Genomic DNA, 21825 nt, shown 5'->3' with positions numbered 1-21825 from the left:
AGTTTTATAACCCTCCTCTGTGGCTGGCTAGAAATAAAAAATGACACGAGTTGAATGAGCAATTTCCTTGTGGATGGGTCCCACAATTATTAACTACAAGTAGTATGATATTTTCTTATAAATTTAGTATGATAGTAATTACATCATATTTAATACAATATTTTCTATAGTAAGTTATTTGAATATATCGTTTTTGTGACTATAAATCATTTCATTAAGCGTAAAATTGATATTTAAAAGTTAAATTGTTACAAAATATAAAAGATATAATATAAATATTTCATTTAACTTGACTTCTGTAGATATATATTTTCTCTAATTTCAAGTGTGTAAAATTAAATATTTAAATTTATATATAATTAAATAAATAAACACACTTATCTTACGTTGCGTCCTGACAATAGTATGTCTTGTGTGACGTTGTATCCTATGTGTATCAAATATTCCGCAAGATTCTATATTATTTATCCATTTTAAAATGAACGAAAAATTAAGTCAGCAAAATGTATATGATTCGGTCTTAAAATGAAATCTTTACTCGTCATAACAAATCTCAACATGTGGGAACCTTTTTTCTTTAAGTTGATGATCACAGCAAACACCAATTTTATATCAGTCCATTTTTTTTTTAAAAAAAAAATGTAATTTTTGTACATCTTTTTAATTCCAATTTCTCACAATAAAATATTTAAAATTATAGAATTAAAAAAAAATATTTTTATTTATTTTCATGTGTTGATGAAAGAAAAATGAATGGAGAGAATATGAAGTGTTCTTTTGCGCTTTTAGTAAAAAAGAACAATTCTCCCCCATTAATAGTGGAAAGATGAATTTTGACATTCGTTAAAATCTTAGCTATTGACTCTGTTGGCCTAACGGTCAAAACGGTTAATTTACAAGGTCAAATGAAATTCGAAGCAGGTAAATTTTCAATTTTCGCCGATTTTCGTGTGCTTATAGTCTATGAATATTTGGTGATTCAGAATTCCGAATTTTATCGAGATTTTTCATGGACGTCGGTTAAGACTTTAACTATGGACCCAATTGTCTCTGACGATCAAAACAAGTCCTTTTCAAGGTCAAACGAGCTCCAAAGAAGGTAAACTCCCACTTTACCGATTTTCGTGTGTTGCTGTCCATGGATTTAAGCTAATCAGGGATTCCCATGTCATTTTTTTCGAAATTTTTTCATGGACATCGGTTAAGACCTTAGCTATGGACTCAGTTGACCTTAACGACCAAAACAACCCATTGCGTCTATTTTCGTGTGCTATAGTTCACCACTTTTTTTGGTGATCCAGAATTTTGACGTCATTTTTTTTCAAAAATATTCATGGTCATTTGTAAAGACCTAAGCTATGGACTTAGTTAGCCCTGATGACCAAAACGGCTCATTTTCAAGGTCAAACTTGCCCCTGAGCAGGCAATACTCATTTTTGTGTGTTATAGTCTATGAATTTTGGTGAATCGAAATTTCGACGTATTTTTGTCAAAAATTTTCATGGACGTCCGTTAAGGCCTTAGCTATGGACGCAGTTGACCCTGACAGGAAAAGCGACTCATTTTCAAGGTCAAACGAGCCTTGGAGAAAGTAAACCCCCTATTTTGTCGATTATTGTGTGCTATAGTCCATGATTTTTTGGTGATCTAAAATTTCGATGTCATTTTTTCTAAAAAAAAATTTATGCACGTCCGTTAAGATCTTAGTTATTGACCCAGTTGTCCCTGACGGCCAAAACGATCCATTTTCAAGTTCAAATGAACCCCGGAGCATGTAAACTCCCTATTTTGCTGATTTCCATTTGCTATAATTCACCATCTCTTTTGGTAATCTAGTATTCTGACGTCATTTTTTTGAAAACTTTAATAGACATCCATTAAGACCTTTATATATGGACCTAGTTGGCCATGATGGTCAAAACAGTCAATTTTCAAGGTCAAATAAGCCGAGGAGCAGGTAAACCTCCCGTTTTGTAGATTTTTGTGTGCTATATATGTTCATCATCTTTTTTGGTGATCCATAATTTTGACGTTAATTTTTCCAATGGAAGTCCGTTAAGATCTTATTTATGGACCCAATTGACCCTGACGGTCAAAACGATCCATTTTCAAGATCAAACGAGTCCCAAAGCAGGTAAAACCTTATTTTGCTGATTTTTGTGTGTTATAGTTCACCATCTTTTTTGGCAATCTGAAATTCCGATGTCTTTATTTTTGAGATCTTTCATGGACTTTTGTTAAGACCTTAACTATGTACTAGTTGACCCTGACATCCAAAATGACCCATTTTTCAAGTCAAACGAGCCTCAGAGCAAGTAAACCCTCTATTTTGCCAATTTTTGTGTGTTATATAGTCCATGATTTTTTGGTGACTCAGAATTTCGACGTCAGTTTTGCCAAAATTTTTCATAGACGTTCGATAAGACCTTAGTTATGGACCTAATTGGCCCTGACGGCAAAAAAAATGACCCATTTTCAAGGTTAAACAAGCTCCAGAGCAGTTAAATCCTCAACTTTATTGATTTTCGTACACTATATAATTCATGAATTTTTGCTGATTAAGAATTTCGACGTCATTTTTATCAAATTTTTTCATGGACGTTTGTTATGACCTTAGTTATGGACCTAGTTGGCCCAAACGGTCAATTTTCAAGGTTAAACAAGCCCTGGAGCAGGTAAATCTCTATGTTGCCAATTGTCGTATGCTATAATTCACCATATATTTTGGCGATTCGAAAGTCCGACGTCATTTTTATCAAAACTTTTCATGGTCATGTGTAAAAAACTTAGCTATGGACTAAGTTAGCCCTGATGACCAAAACGACCTATTTTTAAGGTCAAACGAGCCCCGGAGCAGGTAAACCGCCCTTTTATCAATTTTTATGTGCTATACTCCATGAATTTTCGATGATCTGGAATTTCGACGTCATTTTTGCTAAATTTTTTCATGGAGGTCTGTTAGGTACTTAACTATGAACCTAGTTGGCTCAAATTCCAAAATGACCAACTTTCAAGGTCAAGCAAGCCCCAGAGAAGGTAAATCCCCCATTTTATCGATTTTTGTGTGCTATAGTTCATTATTTTTGGTGGTTCGAAATTTTGATGTCATTTTTTTTAAAAAAAATTTCATGGACATTCGTAAAGACCTTTATTATGGACCCAATTGACTCTGACGACCAAAACGACCCATTTTAAAGGTCAAACAAGCCCGAAGCAAGTAAACCCTCCATTTTGCTCATTTTCATGTGTTATAGTTCACCATCCTTTTTGATGATTTGGAATTTCAACGTCAGTTTTTTTGAAAATTTTCATGGACGTTTGTTGAGACCTTAGTTATGGATCGACTTGGCCTTGACGGCCAAAACCATTCAAACAAGTCTCGGAGCAGGTAAACCCCCATTTTACCGATTTAAGTGTGCTATAGTTCACCATCTTTTTTGGCTAGTTGGGTCACCTGATTGTACATATTTCTTTGTTTTAATAAAATGGCACTGAGGTTTTCGATTTTAAAAAAAGCCTTTTGAGACAAAGGATATGATTTTTGAAAGTTCTGAAGCTGCCAAAAAGTCTATTGAGGAGATGATAAGAGAATATGGTAGTGGATCCTATGTTGGTGTTGAGACTTCACTGGAAATTGAAAGTGTTTCTCTAGAAAATATAATTATTGAGAAGCTAAGGGAAAGAGGGAGTTCAGGAAATCAACAAGGAGATAATTTTCATAGATCGTTCGATAACAGAAAATCTTTATCATTTGAAGAAGCAAGAGGAGTCCAAAAGAAACTGCCGAGATTTTCATCAAGGTGTGGCTCAAATCTTCATTTGAGCTCCTCCACGACAAGTGTGCGGTAGTTTTTTTAAAAAAACACTTTTTAAGGAGGAGTGTGAAAAATTAAAGTTGATTTTTTTAAGTACAAAAGAATATATTAGATTTTAGTAGAACTTTTTAGAATTTTGTAGAGTAAATATTTTTTAGATTTATATTTAAGAAATAATCTAGATGTTCTAGATAATTAGATATGTATAGTAAAGCATCCAGATTCTTGTTATACTGTCAGAATGTAAGAATATCTAGATATTTCTTGTAGATGCATCTAGAATAATTTCTAGAAGCAACCCTATACAAGTATATATACAGGTACCAAACCCAAGAACAACTCAAATCAATTAGTCTTCTTCCATAATTTTTTTTAATCCTAAATACACATTCTCCATTCCAGCTTCCTCTGTTTTAGTTGAATCTCCGATCTTAGTTAACGATTTTGAGTTAGAAGATGAGTTCTCTGATTATACTTTTCTTCTACTATGAACTACTCTTTTCGCTTTAAGTTATCTATCTTTCGTCGAATATTAAACGAAAGAGCAATGTGAAGAGGAAAAACAGAGAGAGTTAAAATGAGGACAGAAATTAGACAAGTAGAAGAGCAGCCAAGAAAGGGTGGTCTTAGAACTATGCCTTTCATCATTGGTAATTCTTTTTTTTGTTGTTGTTTAGATTGTTTGCATGTGTTAAGTACTAATTAATTATTATATTTTTAATGTTTTTGTTCTAGTGAATGAATCATTTGAGATGATAGCAACATATGGATTACAAACAAATATGTTAATTTATTTGATGACATTTTATAACATGAGTGCTGCCACTGCTACTACCATTCTTGGACTATGGGCTGCACTTTCAAATGGAATGGCTATTGTTGGGGCAATTGTTGCTGATTCTTACTGCGGTCGGTTTAGAGCTGTTGCCTTTGGATCCATCTCAACTCTTATTGTGAGTAATTTGTCACATTTTCACAATTTCAACTGATTGCTTTACGTTAAATTTGTATCAAGTTGAACAAATTAAATTTGTATCAAGTTGAACAAATAGACAGCTGATCCTATCTTCGACAGGGAATGATTGTTCTTTGGCTCACAACTATGATTCCAGAACTCACGTCTTTATCCTGCTCTCACTTCCAACATGTTTGTAATGGAACAACACCAATCCAACTTGCTGTTCTGTTTTCGTCTTTTGGGTTTATGTCAATTGGAGCTGGTTTTGTTAGACCTTGTTCTATAATATTTGGTGCTGATCAATTGGAAGATAAAAAGAACCCCGAGAATCAGAGGCGTATTGCAAGCTATTTCAACTGGTACTATGTTAGCACAGGAATTTCAACTATGCTTGCAGTTACTGTAATTATTTATATTCAAGATCGTTATGGTTGGCAAATCGGCTTTGGTATCCCTATTATCCTTATGTTTTTGTCTGTCCTAATGTTCCAACTCGGTTCTCCTCTTTATATCAAAGTGAAAGCTAAAGAAACCGAAAACTTGATCATAGGATTGTTCCAAGCAGCAGTAGCAGCTTTTAGTAAAAGAAATAATACCCGTCTTCCATTGACTGGTTGTGATGAATACTATCGTTGGCCACTTGAATCAAACGCCTCGACTCCATCAATGGACTTCAGGTAAGTGTCTCCATCTGTTCATCAATGAAACTTCTACTGTCAATATTACTCGAATGCTATGCACTTTCTATATGAGTTGAAGATTTCATTGTACGTTATAGGTGGTTAAATAGAGCTTGCATGATTGAAGATCCTGAAAGAGATTTGAATGCTGATGGATCAGCTTCAAATCCATGGGATCTGTGTAGTGTGGAGCGAGTTGAATCACTCAAGGCTCTTATTAGAATACTTCCTATGTGGTCTACTGGTTTTATGATGTCAGTGGACATGGGTGTATTCTCATTTTCCATACTTCAAACAAAGACCATGGATAGACACATGTTCCCTCATTTTGAAATACCAGCAGCATCATTCACTATGTTCTTGCTTATCGCTTTAACAATCTGGATTATTTTCTACGATCGCATTTTGGTCCCTTTGTTATCAAAATATACTGGAAGGTCAAGAGGGCTAAGTCCTGTGACCCGAATGAGGATTGGGTTAGTAGTGTCTTGTATGTCTATGGCATTGTCAGCAATAACAGAACGAATAAGACGACAAAAGGCAATAGAGGAAGGGCATGAGGACGAACCAAATGCTTTAGTAAACATGTCTGCTATGTGGTTCGTGCCACAGTATGCACTACTCGGAATGGCTGAGGCTGCACATACCGTTTGGACAGATTGAGTTCTTCTACTCTTTACTACCCAAAAGCATGTCCAGCTTCGCGTCAGCTATGCACACTGTTGGGAGTGCTGTATCTAGTTTGATTGGAAGTATTATGGTGAGTAGTGTGGATTGGCTTTCATCAACCGGGGGTAAAACAAGCTGGCTTTCGAACAACATTAATAAAGGTCACCTGGATTACCATTTCTGGGTGCTTGCTTCTATGAGTTTTCTAAACCTGTTACATTTTCTAGTCGTCTGCCGGTTTTATGAAACTGGGAATGATGAGATCAATAGATCACCTCATGTAGCTGATGATAGAGAATGTGACTATAGACTCTTACATGAATCTTGATGATATGTTGTACTGCATTCATGAATAAATGTAACTTGTACTGATTAACTTAGCCACAAGTATATGTTCAATTTCATCTCATTAACCAAAATAACCACAAATTTTCTCTTAGACATATTCTCAAACACCTTATATTCATCTCTACAAAAATATAATCTTTAATCAAATTTCGATCAAAGTCGTGAACTTCAAGTTCAGCCACATGCAAATCCAGAGAAACGCACAATTAATTCAACTCAAAATCAAGGAGAAAGATGCAAGTACCAATGTCTGGCAGAAATAAAAGGAACTGACCTTGGGTTTTGATGTGTTTCTGTACTGATACTTCATCGGTGAAGTAGAAAGAGATTGCAGAGAGCTTTGAATAAGAAGCGACACATGTTTTTCATTGAAGGTAAAATGACACGTACAACTTTGATGATAATATATATAGAAGAAACAAAATTAAATTATCCTTCCGTCTCAATTTATACGAGATAGTTAAAAATATAAATTATTAATTTAATCCCTTATATTTTTTAAAACACGTGTTTGCTTGATTGACTAAATCATATGACTCTTAATAAAAAGCCGGGAGATTACCTTTATTTCATCTTAGGACAGAATAGAGTTGTAGAGAAAATGGAGAGAGAGACAGAATTAGCTGAAGAGAAGACAAGAAAGGGTGGTCTTAGAACCATGCCTTTCATAATCTGTACTCTACTAGAACTTTGCTTTCATATTTTGTTCTTTAAATTGTTTGCATGCATTAAGTATTTATGTAATTATTTCAATTTTTGTTTTTTTCTTTCCAGTGAATGAATCATTTGAGAGAATAGCAAGTTATGGTTTAGTGATGAACATGATAATTTATTTGATGGCATATTATAATATGAGTGCTGCTACTGGTACTAGTATTCTTGCATTATGGGCTGCACTTTCAAATGGATTGGCCATTGTTGGTGCAATTGTTGCTGATTCTTACTGCGGTCGATTTAAAGCTGTTGCCTTTGGATCCATCTCCACTCTTATTGTGAGTAATTTGTCACATTTTTCACTTTTGCTATGCTGCTAGTTCCTGAATTTTTAGTTAAATTCGTCTATAAAACATTCTTCTTCAACAGGGAATGATTATACTATGGCTCACAGCTATGATTCCGCAACTCAAGTCTTTACCTTGCTCTCACTTCCAACATGTTTGTAATGGAACAACAACAATCCAGCTTGCTGTTCTATTTTCATCTTTTGTGTTTATGTCAATTGGAACTGGTTTTGTTAGACCTTGTTCTATAATATTTGGTGCTGATCAATTGGGGGAAAAAGAGAACCACGAGAACCAGAGGGTTCTCGATAGTTATTTTAATTGGTACTATGCTAGCACGGGGATTTCAACTATTCTTGCAGTTACAGTTATCGTTTATATTCAAGATCGTTATGGTTGGAAAGTTGGCTTTGGTATTCCTGTTATCCTAATGTTTTTGTCTGTCTCAATGTTCCTAATCGGTTCTCCTCTTTATGTCAAAGTGAAAGCTAAAGAAAACTTGCTCATAGGATTGCTTCAAGCAATTGTAGCAGTTTTTAGGAAAAGAAATACTCGTCTTACATTGACTGATTGTGATAACTACTATCATTCGCCACTTGAATCCGAGATCTTGACCCCATCAAATGACTTCAGGTCTGTCAATATTCCTTGAATGCTATGCACTTCGCCTGAAACAATATTATATGTTAAGCAATGAACTGTATCTGTAATTTCTTTGCGATTACTCTTTTCATCTTTTTTCAGTTGCTATATGATATTGCAGTTCATTGGCATGTGATTTATTGTGTGTGTTATAGGTGTTTGAATAGAGCTTGTGTGATTGAAGATCCTCGAAAAGATTTGAATCCTGATGGATCAGCTTCGAATCCATGGTCTCTTTGTAGTGTGGAACAAGTTGAATTACTGAAGGCTCTTATTAGAGTACTTCCTATGTGGTCCACTGGTTTTATGATTTTTGTGGCTTTAAGTCAATTTTCATCCGTACTTCAAGCAAAGACCATGGATAGACATATCTTCCCTCACTTTGAAATACCAGCAGCATCATTCAGTGTATTCATGATTATTGCTTTAACAATCTGGATTACCTTCTATGATCGTGTTTTGGTCCCTTTGCTATCAAAATATACTGGACAGCCAAGAGGGCTAAGTCCTGTCATCCGAATGGGTATTGGCTTAATAGTCACCTGTATGTCTATGGCGTTGTCAGCAATAACAGAAAGCATAAGACGACAATTGGCAATAGAGGAAGGACATGAGGACGACCCAAGTGCGTTAGTGAACATGTCTGCTATGTGGCTCGTACCACAGTATGCACTACTCGGAGTGGCTGAGGGTTCCCATTCTGTTGGACAGATTGAGTTCTTCTACTCTCTGTTACCCAAAAGCATGTCCAGCATGGCATCAGCTATGTACACTGTTGGGACTGCTGTGTCGAGTTTGGTTGTAAGTATTCTGGTGAGTGGTGTGGATTGGCTTTCATCAACTGGAGGCAAAACTAGCTGGCTTTCGAGCAACATTAATAGGGGTCACCTAGATTACTATTTCTGGCTACTTACTTTTTTGAGTTTGCTCAACTTCTTCTATTTTCTGCTCATCTGCCGGTTATATGAACCTGACAATGATGGGAGCATTAGGCTATCTGATGAGACAGAAGAAACGTTGATGCTTTTACCTGAATCTTGATGATATATTGTACTGTCTTGCTGAATAATATACTATTATGCTAGCTTAGGTTTCTGTATATGTTTAGATTTCTACATTTCGTTTGACGGAAATTTGTATTATGTTTTGTTATGCCAAATGAAGGCTGGTGGAAATGGTATCAGTTTGTGGAAAGTTGCTTCTTCATCCTTATAATTGTTGGGTTATGGGTCTTTTTTCCCTTCCTATGTGGATAAATAAAAGTCCAATTTGGACTAACCCATTTTTGTCCATAAGTCCATTCTTATGAAGCAAATATAAGCCTATTTTAGGTCTTATTTTCAGATTTTTTAGAGAGTTTTTCAGCAGCCAAAAGAGAGAAAAAAGAGAGAAATTCGCAGTAAAAAATCCAGCCATAACAACCAACTTCAAATTGCGATTCCCGCTTCGTTTCTTGTCCGATTGAGCTGGTTTTTGGAAAGCATATTATCTTCATCTCAATCTTTGATTAGGAACTGACAGAGTTGGATTTGGTGGTCTGAAGCTTCAGTTTTGTTGTCGTGAACAGTAGCTGCGAAATTGGTGATTTTGCTCCTTTAATTCTCTAGATTTGGTGCAATCTTATTTTGTTGTTGCTCGTTGTTTGACACTTTGTTTTGTGGCCAATTTTGGAGAACAATATTGTAACTCTTGGTGATTATAGTGGAGCTTTTGGTCCCGTGGTTTTTTACTCTTCACATCAAAGGGTTTTCCACGTAAATCTTGGTGTCTTGTGTGATTGGTTTATTATTGTCTTGTTATATTTGTTTGATTGAATTACTTGCTGCCTTACTATCATATTGCTTGTGGTTGTTTGTCTTCTCTTGGTTCAAATCGAAAAGGGAAAGTATAGACTTGGGTATTTATCCGCTGTTATCCTGTCAGGCATTCTTTGTTAGTGCCTTGTCTTTCCCAACAAAGTGGTATCAGAGCATTGGTTATTGTTGATTGTCGTTTTGAATGATGGAGACAAATATGAGCAAAATAGTGTGTTTAACTGGTAGTAACTATCATATTTGGAAAGGCAAGATGAAAGATCTTCTATTTGTCAAGAAGATGCATTTACCTGTGTTTGCTTCTAATAAGCCTTAGTCTTTGAATGATGATGAATGGGAATTTGATGAATGGGAATTTGAGCATCTGCAGGTTTGTGGCTATATTAGACAATGGGTTGAAGATAATGTTAGAAATCATATTGTGAATGAGACACATGCCAAAAGTTTGTGGGACAAGCTCGAGACACTTTATGCTTCGAAGACTGGCAACAACAAGTTGTTCCTATTGAAACAATTAATGAATATCAGGTATAAAGAGGGCACTCCTATTTCTGATCATATTAATGATTTTCAGGGTGTTCTTGACCAGCTGTCCGGAATGGGTGTAAAGTTTGATGATGAGATACAGGGACTTTGGCTTCTTAATACTCTGCCAGACTCTTGGGAAACTCTTCGAGTTTCTTTAACTAATTCTGCTCCCAGTGGTGTTGTAACCATGGAATATACTAAGAGTGGTGTCTTGAATGAAGAAATGAGAAGAAGATCTCAAGCCTCATCTTCTTCAGCTTCACACTCCGATATTTTGGTTACTGAAGATAGAGGGAGAAACAAGTCCAGAGGGAGAAACAAGTCCAGGTAAAAGTAGAAGCAAGTCAAAGTCTAAATACAAGAATACTACATGTGACTATTGCCACAAGAATGGGCATATCATGAAATATTGTTACAAGCACAAGAGAGATATGAGACAACAAAAGAGAGAAGGCGATAATGAAAATCGTGTTGCTGTTGTTGCTAATAATGATCTTCTTGTTTCTTGTAATGAAAATGCCATTAATCTTGTTCGTGATGAGTCTAGCTGGTTTGTGGATTCTGGTGCTACTTCTCATGTCACGCCAAAGAAGGAATTATTTTCTTCTTATACTCCAGGTAATTTTGGAACGTTGAAAATGGGCAATAATCATGAAGTTGAAGTTATTGGCATTGGGACAGTTTGTTTGGAAAGTAACAATGGTTCCAAACTAGTTCTTAATAATGTCAAGCATGCTCCAGATGTTCGCTTGAATTTGATTTCTGTGGGATATCTTGATGATGAGGGTTATGTTAATACACTTGGTGCTGGCCAGTGGAAGCTTACTAGAGGTTTGATGGTTGTGGCCCGTGGTGACAAGTTGTCTAACTTGTATGTATTTCAGGGCTCCATGTCCAGAGACTCAGTAAATTTGGTGGAGAATGATACTTCATCAGAGTTATGGCATAGAAGGCTGAGTCATATGAGTGAGAAGAGGATTGATAGTTTGGCTAAGAAAAATTTGCTTTCTGGAGTGAAACAAGCAAAGTTGAAGAAATGTGTTCATTGCTTAGCCGGTAAACAGAAAAGAGTTTCTTTTCAGAGTCATCCGCCTTCAAGAAAGCTCGATTTGCTGGAGTTGGTACATTCTGATTTGTGTGGTCCTTTTAAGGTAAGATCTCATGGTGGTGCACTTTACTTTGTGACTTTTATTGATGATCATTCTCGCAAACTCTGGATATTTCCTTTGAAGTCCAAGGATCAAGTACTTGATGTGTTCAAGGATTTTCAGGCCTTGGTTGAAAGACAAACAGGAAAGACATTGAAATGCATCCGCTCAGATAACGGTGGTGAGTATATTGGTCCTTTTGATAGATATTGCAGAGAGCAGGGTATTAGGCATCAGAAAACTCCTCCAAAGACTCCTCAGTTAAATGGTTTAGCGGAGAGGATGAACAGAACTCTAGTTGAGAGGGTTAGATGTATGCTTTCAGATGCTAAGCTGTCAGATTCCTTTTGGGCAGAAGCACTTAATACTGCTGCTTATGTTATCAATTTATCTCCTGCTGTTGCTTTAGATGGTGATGTCCCTGACAGAGTTTGGACTGGTAAGAATGTTTCTTATGATCATCTTAGAGTCTTTGGGTGTAAAGCCTTTGTACATGTTCCTAAGGATGAAAGGTCAAAGTTGGATGTTAAAACTAGGCAGTGTATCTTCATTGGTTATGGTCAAGATGAATTTGGCTATCGTTTCTATGATCCTGTTGAGAAGAAACTTGTTAGAAGCCGTGATGTTGTGTTCTTTGAAGACCAAACAATTGAAGATTTTGACAAAGCTGACAAGGCTGATTTTCAGACTAGTGAGAGCTTAGTTGATGTTGATCCAGTTCCTTTGACTATTGCACCGGAAGAAAATCTTCATAATGATGAAAATCAAGTTGATAATGAAGATGGTGATCATGTTCAGAATGACCGACATGATGTTGTTGATGCTCCAGTGCAAGATGATGTGGTTGTCCAACAACCAATTATAGATGCTCCAGAGAGTTCTCTCAGACGATCTAGTAGAGAGAGAATTCCTTCATCTCGTTATTCTCCCAATGAGTATGTACTCTTGACTGATGGGGGAGAACCTGAGAGTCTTGATGAGGCTATGGAAAGTGAAGAAAAAGAAAGGTGGTTTGATGCTATGGAAGATGAGATTAAATCCTTGCATGATAATCATACCTTTGATTTGGTTAAGTTACCTAAAGACAGAAAAGATTTGAAAAACAGGTGGGTTTTTCGGGTGAAACATGAAGATGGTAATCCAGTTCCACGGTACAATGCTAGATTAGTTGTCAAGGGATTTAATCAGAAAAAAAGGAGTTGATTTTGATGAGATATTCTCTCCAGTTGTAAAGATGTCATCCATTCGTGTGGTTCTAGGCTTGGCTGCAAGTCTAGATTTAGAGGTTGAACAAATGGATGTTAAAATTGCTTTCCTCCATGGTGACTTAGATGAAGAAATTTATATGGAGCAACCGGAAGGTTTTGAAGTCAAGGGTAAAGAGAATTATGTTTGCAAATTGAAGAAGAGCTTGTATGGTTTGAAACAAGCTCCCAGGCAGTGGTACAGGAAGTTTGGTTCTTTTATGAGTCAGCAGGGCTTCAAGAAGACTTCTTCAGACCATTGTGTTTTTGTGCAAAAGTTCTCTGATGGTGACTTTATTATTGTGTTGCTTTATGTTGATGACATGCTTGTTGTTGGTCATAATACTTGCAGGATTCAGAAGTTGAAGCAAGAGTTGAGTAAGTCTTTTGCTATGAAAGACTTAGGACCAGCAAGGCAGATTCTTGGCATGCAGATTGTCCGTGATAGAAAGGCCAAGAAATTGGTATTATCACAAGAGAAGTACATTCAGAAAGTACTTCGCAGATTCAACATAGATAAAACTAAGGTTGTCAGTACACCTTTAGCTATGCACTTCAAATTGAGCACGAAACAGTGTCCTTCTAGTGATGATGAGAAGGAAGATATGAAGAAAGTTCCTTATGCTTCAGCTGTTGGTAGTTTGATGTATGCGATGGTTTGTACAAGACCGGATATTGCTCACGCTGTTGGAGTTGTTAGCCGTTTTCTTTCTAATCCGGGAAGAGAACATTGGAATGCTGTGAAGTGGGTTATGAGATATCTCTGTGGCACTTCTAGTCTGAGTTTGTGTTTTGGTACAGGGAAGCCTATTCTTTGTGGTTATACTGATTCAGACATGGCTGGTGATGTTGATACTCGCAAGTCTACTTCAGGGTACTTGGTTACTTTTGCAGGGGGAGCTGTGTCTTGGCAATCTAGGTTGCAAAAATGTGTTGCTCTATCTACTACAGAAGCTGAGCTTATTGCTATCGTTGAAGTTTGTAAAGAATTGCTTTGGATGAAGAGATTCTTGGGGGAACTTGGTTGTGCTCAAGAGAGGTATGTGCTTTATTGTGACAGTCAAAGTGCTATACATCTTGGCAAGAATTCTACGTTCCATGGTCGGTCTAAACACATTGATGTGAGATATCATTGGATTCGAGATGTGTTGGATTCTAAGTTGCTTGAGCTTGAAAAGATTCATACAAATGACAATGGTTCCGATATGATGACTAAAACTTTGCCAAGAGGGAAGTTTGAAGATTGTTGCATGGTCGCCGGGATGGCGGTCTCCTCCACATAGTCGTGAGGGGGAGAATTATTGGGTTATGGGTCTTTTTTCCCTTCCTATGTGGATAAATAAAAGCCCAATTTGGACTAACCCATTTTTGTCCATAAGCCCATTCTTATGAGGCAAATATAAGCCTATTTTAGGTCTTATTTTCAGATTTTTCAGAGAGAGTTTTTCAGCAGCCAAAAGAGAGAAAAAAGAGAGAAATTCGCAGTAAAAAATCCAGCCATAACAACCAACTTCAAATTGTGATTCCCGCTTCGTTTCTTGTCCGATTGAGCTGATTTTTGGACAGCATATTATCTTCATCTCAATCTTTGATTAGGAACTGACAGAGTTGGATTTGGTGGTCTGCAGCTTCAGTTTTGCTGTCGTGAACAGTAGCTGCGAAATTGGTGATTTTGCTCCTTTAATTCTCTAGATTTGGTGCAATCTTATTTTGTTGTTGCTCGTTGTTTGGCACTTTGTTTTGTGGCCAATTTTGGAGAACAATATTGTAACTCTTGGTGATTATAGTGGAGCTTTTGGTCCCGTGGTTTTTTACTCTTCACATCGAAGGGCTTTCCACGTAAATCTTGGTGTCTTGTGTGATTGGTTTATTATTGTCTTGTTATATTTGTTTGATTGAATTACTTGCTGCCTTACTATCATATTGCTTGTGGTTGTTTGTCTTCTCTTGGTTCAAATCGAAAAGGGAAAGTATAGACTTGGGTATTTATCCGTTGTTATCCTGTCAGACATTCTTTGTTAGTGTCTTGTCTATCCCAACAATAATATGGTGATGAGAATGGCAAAGTAAAATTTTTATTAGAGTTATGTAATGCATCACAAACGCCAAAGAACTATGCCACATTATCCTCTTCTATACCATAATTATATTCCATTCATAATTTGGCACAGACTTTAAAAAGTAAATAGGTTATTGAATTTGATGTATTGTCTTAAATTAAAGATATAAAATCTAATGGTTTTAAATTTGTCGCGTGAAAAAGTATGAAAGGTAGAAAATGTATCAAAGTTACAAGGGTGAAAGCAACTTGACCAGATGAAGACAAACCTTAGCTTCTTCCCCATCACTCAGATTTCAAACAAACAAATTGTAACTCTACAAAAAGACTTAAACTAATTTATAAAAATTTATAATACACTCATTTTTTGACTTTCTACATATATTAAGGCACAAATTATTCCCCTATTGCCACATCCAAACTTTCAGTTCAGCCACTCCCTTCTTCTTCTTCAATGGCTGCTGCAATTTCTTTATCATTTTCTTTAGACCCTCAAACTCAACACAATTACCATCATCGTTTTCACCATAATACTAGCTTCAATTCACATAAAGCTTCAATCTTTACCCCAAAATATACATTCCCTTTTGTAATCTCATCAAAATCACACACTTCAAATCTGATTATCCCACTTTCAACATCCCAATCTTCTTCATCTTCTTCCTCAACATCTCCATCATCAGTCTTCCAAACCCCACTTCAAACAGGTAGATTTCTCACAAATCAAGAACTTGAAAAGCTTGAATCTTTAGGGAAATATAGGTATTTTCAAGAATTGGAATCTGGATCATTGTGGGTTCGTGTGATGAGGGAAGAAGAAATGGATGTTACTGTTTGGTTGTTGGCTGAGTCTTTTTCTGATTCTATGTTGATGCCTAAAGGGTATGTGAAATTCATGGCATATTTAGTGAAGCAGTATATGATTGAGAGAAGAGCACTAATGCCTTATACTGCTACACTTCTTGGATTCTATAGAGAAAATGGAGAAGATGCAGATTTGCAATTGGCTGGAACTGTGGAAGTGTGTTTTGACAAAAGGGGTGCTAATGCTAATTCTCCCACACCTACACCTCCCAAGAACTCTCCATACATTTGCAATATGACAGTAGATAAGCTGCTTAGGAGGTATCGTTTAACTGCTCTCTCCGTTTCATGTATATTACTTTTTTTTTAGTCTGTTCAAAAGAATGTCTCTTTCCCCTTTTTTAGTCACCTCACACGTTAAACAACAAGATTCAAAATTTCTCGAAACTTTCATAAAATCCGTGCCAAGTCAAGAGTAAAGAAAGAAATTGAAATAGAGGGAGTACTTGTTTCTTGTGTTAATTCCCAATTGATATAGTATCAGTTCTCTATCTCAATCAACATATTGATGATGGGGAAAATTAGTTAATCAAGTTGAGGTAAGGTATAACGCCGAATCTGACTCTGGTGTACTATTCAACTAATTGGTTGTGGTTGACTTGTTATATGTGCTTTTTTTTTTTGGTGTGTGTGTGTCTGTATATATGTGTAATTAACTTGTCAAATATATGCCTTGAGAGTGCAGAAGTGATTTTCAAGAGTCTACATGGATTCGCAAGAGATCATTCTCTGGCTGTATATGTCCTCCTTCCCAATGTCTTTTTCTGTTTGAACTTTTGACATACTTGCATAGGAAAAGTTGATGAATGTAATGTCATTCTTATTGGAAGAGTATATGGATGATGGACTAGTATTGAGTTCCGATATTTGTTATTATCATTTTCCAGAAGGGGCATAGGTTGGCATCTGTTGAAAGCAAGCGAGGAACTAATTTCTCAAATGAGTTCTTCTAGAGAGGTTTACTTGCACTGTCGAATGATTGATACTGCTCCACTCAACATGTATAGAAAAGCTGGATATACCATTGTTGAGACAGACAACATTTTTATCTTGTTGGCATTGCAGCGACGGAAGCACTTGATGTGGAAAGTCCTTCCAGATTCAGAAAGCCTTTCTGAAGTTGATGAATGCACTTCTTCAGTAGACACGTGAACATGTAAACATAGACAAGTTTTGAGGTACATTATTTTCCATGGTCAAGCCCTTTTTCATTCTTTAGGATCTATCTGTAGTCTATTGTACTGTGTTGTTTGTACATGTACATAATCAAACTTGATTTAGCTTTTTGTTTTCCTTTTTATAACCTGAATTGGAGCTGAAACTTATATTAAACTTTACTATTGTATTTGTGATGAACTCATGAATCATTACTCCTTAATCTTCAATAATTTGAACAAGAATGCGTCTGTTTTTACACCGGGGTGATAGCTGTCTTCAGCTTTGTGTGTGTGTATGTAGTATCATCAGAGGTTAACTTTTCCAGGGAATATAACAAACTTAAATATATCTGTTTTGAAAGCAAAGCAGCCAAGTGAAGTCTTAGTTTTCATTCTTTGATATGCGAGGATGAAACATCATAAGAAGTGGCAAATATATGTGTACATAGTCAAATCTCTGCACTAACGTGTAATCTTTGATACGTCCTTGTTTTTCTCAGACTCGTCCAGGCTATTATTAAATTATTAAGAAAATTTGAGATCTTTCGGTTGAATCTGGGTTGTGTTCTTTTATTACTTTGACAACTTACTATATCCTACCATTCTCATTGCTCTTTCCAATGTACACTTGAAACTTTTAGCTGATATTTCAACTTCTGAATTTGAAGAATGCTTCTTGGTGCATGTTGATAAGATTTTGTGTCATCCATGTCAATCTGAGAAGGTCTCAGATCATTCTGAACGTATGCATAGTCATGTTTAGCCCTTTCGCATTTGTGTGGAGGATCAGCTGAAGTTCTTTGATGCAGTCTACCATTAAGGGTCTTTCGCTACTGTCGGTTCTCACACAGCGAGATGCTAGGTTAGCAAACATGGTGATAGACTCCATTGTGTATGAGTTCCTGCTAATCTCAGGGTCAATCACCTTACGCAGCTTCTTCTTATCATTCAAAATATGTCTCACCTGCGGTATCATCAAAGAAGTGGATGTCAACTAGTGAAAAGATTTCCAAAGATATTTCATTTTTTGAACACTTCTCCTATATGATGCTTTTTTCGTCATTACCTGTAGTACTAAATTCTGATCACTTGGTCCAAGGGTGAGGTCCACAGCCCTGCGTCCGGTTAAAAGCTCCAACATAACAACACCAAATGCATAAACATCACTTTGTAAAGTGAGTTTTCCAGTCTGTTCGAAAATAATATTAGCAAGGTTTTTCTGAAAGAAATGTTAATGAAGAATAACTTTTCTCTTCTATCTATACAATATTTATATCACAAGAATAAAGGATGAGGTAAGAAATTTCTTGACAGTCATTCACATGTATGTTTGCAACAGAATTCAAGTAAAACTAGTCGTAATTCCTTCTAGCAGGTAGAACGTTAATATTATTTGTTTTGAAAGAAGAAAGAAAAGGCTGACCTATGCATATCTGTGTGTATTTACGGCAGGAAGTAGAGGAAGGGCGTTGAACATTATTTAAATTGACATTTAGCATCAGCATATATGATTACTGCTTTTGTGTAGTAACACTTTGGATAGTTTTTTTTCTCTTTATACTCTCTTCATCATTCTTGTGTTATGGCTTTGTTTCACTTGTTTCCTTTTTTCTTTGCTCACATTATTTGTTTGTCGTAATGAACTAAATAACAATATGATATCCAAATTAATAGAAACTTCAGACTTAGATTTGATATGCAAGCAACTCACCAGTGTATATTCAGGGTCAAAATAGCCGAAAGTACCAAGTACCCTAGATGTCACACATGATTGTTGCCCTTCTGGCATCAACTTTGCTAGTCCAAAATCTGATATCTGTGCAGCAGAAGAGTATTGATTATCTAGTAGGATGTGTTTCATGAGAAGGAAAACATTTCCGCTGCATGAGTATTGATTATCTATTAGGGTGTGCTTGGTATGAAGGGAAACATTTCCGAATTTTTTCCTTCATACCACACACACCCTTAGTTCTATGAAGAGATCCCCTCCTATAAAAAGATATGAAGAAAATTAGAATATATGAAATGTTGGAGTACCTTTGCATCATAATTAGTGTTCAAAAGAATATTGGTGGATTTGAAGTCCCTATGAATTATAGGAATTCCAACAGCTGAACTTGAATGCAGATATGCAAGTCCTCTTGCTGCCCCAAGAGCTACCTTTAGCCTTAAGGGCCAATCCATTTTCACTTCTGCAATCCCTGCAATTTCAGTGAGACATAGTTAGGCATCAAAAGGTAAGAGTGTTCGAATCAGGAAACTTCAGCTCGTAAACCAACCATTTAAATGATCTTGAAGGTTCCCCTTGTGCATGTACTCATAGACTAGAAATCTGTGCTTTCCATCTGCACAATAGCCTATTAGTGATACCAGATTAGGATGATCCAGTCTGCTCAGAATATCGACTTCCACACGAAACTCACGCTCGCCTTCTGCTTCCTTGAATGAAGGTAGATCCATTTTCTTTATTGCTACAATCTATCAATTGGCAAAACAATCAAAGTCTATATTAGTTGATCTGCTTTCTCAAGTTTCCAGTGTTACAGTAGATGAAAATAAACGACCAATCTGAAACTCTCTCCCTTAACTTGTTTGTCTTACCTCTCCAGACCGCAGTGTACCCTTATAAACTCGACCAAATCCTCCTTTTCCAAGTAGATTGTCATCACTAAAAGAATTTGTTGCCTCCTCCATTTCTCTGAGTGTGAAGACTGATGATCCATGGCGTCTTTTTGCTGCAGGTGGATTCTGGTCTTCGATTTGCCAATATTCTACAGGTTTATATATCCCTGAAAACAATCATGTTGAACTTTATAACATGCAGAAGCTATATGCAACTCTGTGAAGTAATATGATGCAGCACAGGCAATCACAATAGCGTGATAAACATTGCTGCTCTATTAAGAAGATGAAGGATAATGAAGAGGCTGGAAACATACAAGGATTTAGCATATCCTCAGACTTGCTTCTCCTACGTTTGTTCCACGCTGACACCAAACCAAAAGGCATGATAACTGTTCTTTCTATTGATTCAGATGCTTTCTTGTGTGTTCAATGATGTATTACATTTGATAAGACAGTAAACATTGATGGAGAAAAGGATACAAGTTTCTAAGCTGTAGAGAAATTAATGAGAAGAAAACAAAACAACTCGAAAACTACTGAATAATTATGCATTAAAACAGAAAACCAGCTGAAGGAGAAAGAAGAATGAAAAAATAGATATAGAAGTATATTGGAAAGAGGAGATGGATAGAGTTGTATGAGAATCCTGTTGGAGTATGTACAAAGCAAGTGAGAAGTTTAGCTTATGACAAGTACTTGACATTTTAACAGCTTGTTTGGATGGTTGTTATTACCTATTGTATTCTGTTTTTCTGTTTAGTTTTAATATAACGTTTGTTTTAACTGTTACTCTGAATCGTTTTTTTTCTCCAATTTGTTTGTCTTTACTTACTATTTTAAAATTCTATTTTATCCTTAAGTTCTTTCCTGTCATGTAGCAACGGAAAACGGTCTGGTCTGGTCGCTCCAAACATTGTATTTGTTAAAATAATACAGTACGATAGGCTATAGAACAATACGTAACAACCATCCAAACAATGTAAGCACTGTTATCACTCAACAACTTAAGGCTCATCACTTGAAGGGTAAGAAAAAGCAAGAGATGGAACAATAAGTTGCTTACCTTCAAATGATCAAGTGGGGTGAGGTGGGTGGGTGTGCCTTGAAAAGGAAATAGGAGCTGCAATTTAAACATAAAATTCTCTTTAATTTGCAAAATGCTCTTGTTGGGATGTCATTTTCTTGGATTTCTATAATTTTTTTGCCTGAAAATTCTGGTTTTTACTGTTCTATTGATGTAACACTTAGTGTTCATAAATCCATATTTTGTATTGTTGGTATATTTTTCTTCTTATAGTTATGGCTGGTGAAATATTAGTATGTGTTGAAGGTATGAAATGAAAATATTACATACAAAAAAGTTGCAAACTTTGGAATGCTTGGTATATTCTTTTTATTTATTTATTCAGTTTTAGTTTTATGTACTTAGAATCGATAAAGGTTGTCTCAGTTGTAAAATTCGAAACATTAATTCTAACTTAATTTTGCAAGACTTGATACATCAAATTCTCCCTAAACTATTCAAATTTGTTAGTTTAAAATCGTGACCTCGTAGTTACATTACAATAAGTCAATAACTTTACTAGTTATACAAAGATAATCTTGAAAATGAAAAACTCTACCAAAGATTTTCTTCAAGTTAAATGCACAATCTTCCAGAAACCTTAGAAAAGATAACTTAGAAGGTTCTTCTGGGGTCGCGATAATATTGAAAATGATAGAGACTACATCGTCGTCAATAATGCTAGTGTGAGGTAACAAGTAAGTAGTGAAATACGTGTAAATTGATCTGAACATCATCACTATTGAAAAACAGAAGTCATGGTCTTCAAGAAACCTGAGAAAAGTGAACCTTCTTGAGTACTAAAGGGGTGGGACTTAACTTTCATGCTCATGCATGTGACAAAAAGGTGCCACAAACTCTATGCTTTTAGTTAATTCTCAAAATGACCTAACGAGTCATTACATTAACAATGCTATGACTCAAATTGTAAAACTTTGGTATCACATTAATGCAAATACTTGGCCCAAACACATTACTGAACTTGAAGCTTAAACCAAGGCTCATAGATAGGGACTGCACTTCATAGGTCGTTACATCAACAATTATTATGACACCTAACGTAACTTAACAAACCTTTCTCCTGTCAACCAAATCATCCAATCAGAATAACGTAAATTCGCAATTACTCCACATGAAACACATTTAACAAGATTTAAGGAAGAGATTATGCCTAAGCATCAACATTCTTCTTGAAAAGCTCTTATCTTGA

The 21825-nt window shown here is 36.0% G+C and overlaps 4 protein-coding genes and 1 long non-coding RNA gene across 8 annotated transcripts; 3 read left to right on the top strand and 2 right to left on the bottom strand.

Moving 5' to 3' along the window:
* Window positions 1-4157: 4157 nt before the first annotated feature.
* LOC101258951 (protein NRT1/ PTR FAMILY 1.2) lies at window positions 4158-6521 on the top strand. The gene is given in 5 exon segments (XM_010322302.4): window positions 4158-4465; window positions 4551-4768; window positions 4891-5450; window positions 5552-6104; window positions 6106-6521. Coding segments are annotated over 5 exon segments (1749 nt in total). The 5' UTR covers window positions 4158-4392; the 3' UTR covers window positions 6451-6521.
* Window positions 4497-6884, bottom strand: LOC112941524 (uncharacterized). The gene is made up of 2 exons (XR_003246771.2): window positions 6745-6884; window positions 4497-5464 (listed from the first exon to the last, which is right to left on the bottom strand). It is a non-coding gene; the product is annotated as an uncharacterized lncRNA (long non-coding RNA).
* Window positions 6705-9307, top strand: LOC101250215 (protein NRT1/ PTR FAMILY 1.2-like). Of its 2 annotated transcripts, none has more exons than XM_010322304.4 (4): window positions 6705-6844; window positions 7245-7462; window positions 7554-8104; window positions 8269-9307. In XM_010322304.4, exons 1-4 carry the CDS (start codon window positions 6829-6831, stop codon window positions 9152-9154), a joined length of 1671 nt encoding a protein of 556 aa, XP_010320606.1. In that variant the 5' UTR covers window positions 6705-6828; the 3' UTR covers window positions 9155-9307. The 2 variants fall into 2 exon arrangements, with proteins under 2 accessions (XP_010320606.1, XP_004239355.3); XM_004239307.5 differs by lacking the exon at window positions 6705-6844 and adding an exon at window positions 7003-7144.
* Window positions 9308-14282: 4975 nt separating this feature from the next.
* LOC101259841 (GCN5-related N-acetyltransferase 5, chloroplastic) lies at window positions 14283-20341 on the top strand. 2 transcript variants are annotated; one of them, XM_004238646.4, is made up of 3 exons: window positions 14283-16031; window positions 16658-16948; window positions 19669-20341. In XM_004238646.4, exons 1-2 carry the CDS (start codon window positions 15361-15363, stop codon window positions 16920-16922), a joined length of 936 nt encoding a protein of 311 aa, XP_004238694.1. In that variant the 5' UTR covers window positions 14283-15360; the 3' UTR covers window positions 16923-16948; window positions 19669-20341. The 2 variants fall into 2 exon arrangements, with proteins under 2 accessions (XP_004238694.1, XP_069153793.1); XM_069297692.1 differs by lacking the exon at window positions 19669-20341 and having other exon boundaries at window positions 15259-16031; window positions 16658-17158.
* On the bottom strand, window positions 17281-20005 carry LOC101258365 (probable serine/threonine-protein kinase PBL28). 2 transcript variants are annotated; one of them, XM_004238641.5, is made up of 7 exons: window positions 19867-20005; window positions 19529-19716; window positions 19207-19405; window positions 18965-19128; window positions 18639-18743; window positions 17994-18116; window positions 17281-17891 (listed from the first exon to the last, which is right to left on the bottom strand). In XM_004238641.5, exons 1-7 carry the CDS (start codon window positions 19934-19936, stop codon window positions 17655-17657), a joined length of 1086 nt encoding a protein of 361 aa, XP_004238689.1. In that variant the 5' UTR covers window positions 19937-20005; the 3' UTR covers window positions 17281-17654. The 2 variants fall into 2 exon arrangements, with proteins under 2 accessions (XP_004238689.1, XP_010320603.1); XM_010322301.4 differs by having other exon boundaries at window positions 19816-19936.
* Window positions 20342-21825: the final 1484 nt, after the last annotated feature.

Source organism: Solanum lycopersicum, chromosome 5 (assembly GCF_036512215.1).
Source record: "Solanum lycopersicum chromosome 5, SLM_r2.1".
Lineage (NCBI taxonomy): Eukaryota > Viridiplantae > Streptophyta > Magnoliopsida > Solanales > Solanaceae > Solanum > Solanum lycopersicum.
Note: the sequence above shows the minus strand (reverse complement) of the source record. Positions and strands in the feature narration are given on the sequence as shown.

Bases quoted from the DNA above. Each gene is read 5' to 3' on its own strand.
- LOC101250215 (XM_004239307.5), top strand. From the start codon at position 7,003: ATGACTCTTAATAAAAAGCCGGGAGATTACCTTTATTTCATCTTAGGA. The intron at 7,145-7,244 runs GTACTCTACTAG...TTTTCTTTCCAG, and splicing joins AACCATGCCTTTCATAATCT to TGAATGAATCATTTGAGAGA. The intron at 7,463-7,553 runs GTGAGTAATTTG...CTTCTTCAACAG, and splicing joins GATCCATCTCCACTCTTATT to GGAATGATTATACTATGGCT.
- LOC101259841 (XM_004238646.4), top strand. From the start codon at position 15,361: ATGGCTGCTGCAATTTCTTTATCATTTTCTTTAGACCCTCAAACTCAA. The intron at 16,032-16,657 runs GTATCGTTTAAC...ATCATTTTCCAG, and splicing joins GTAGATAAGCTGCTTAGGAG to AAGGGGCATAGGTTGGCATC.
- LOC101258365 (XM_010322301.4), bottom strand. From the start codon at position 19,936: ATGCCTTTTGGTTTGGTGTCAGCGTGGAACAAACGTAGGAGAAGCAAG. The intron at 19,406-19,528 runs GTAAGACAAACA...GCCAATTGATAG, and splicing joins GTACACTGCGGTCTGGAGAG to ATTGTAGCAATAAAGAAAAT. The intron at 17,892-17,993 runs GTAATGACGAAA...ATGATACCGCAG, and splicing joins ATCAGAATTTAGTACTACAG to GTGAGACATATTTTGAATGA.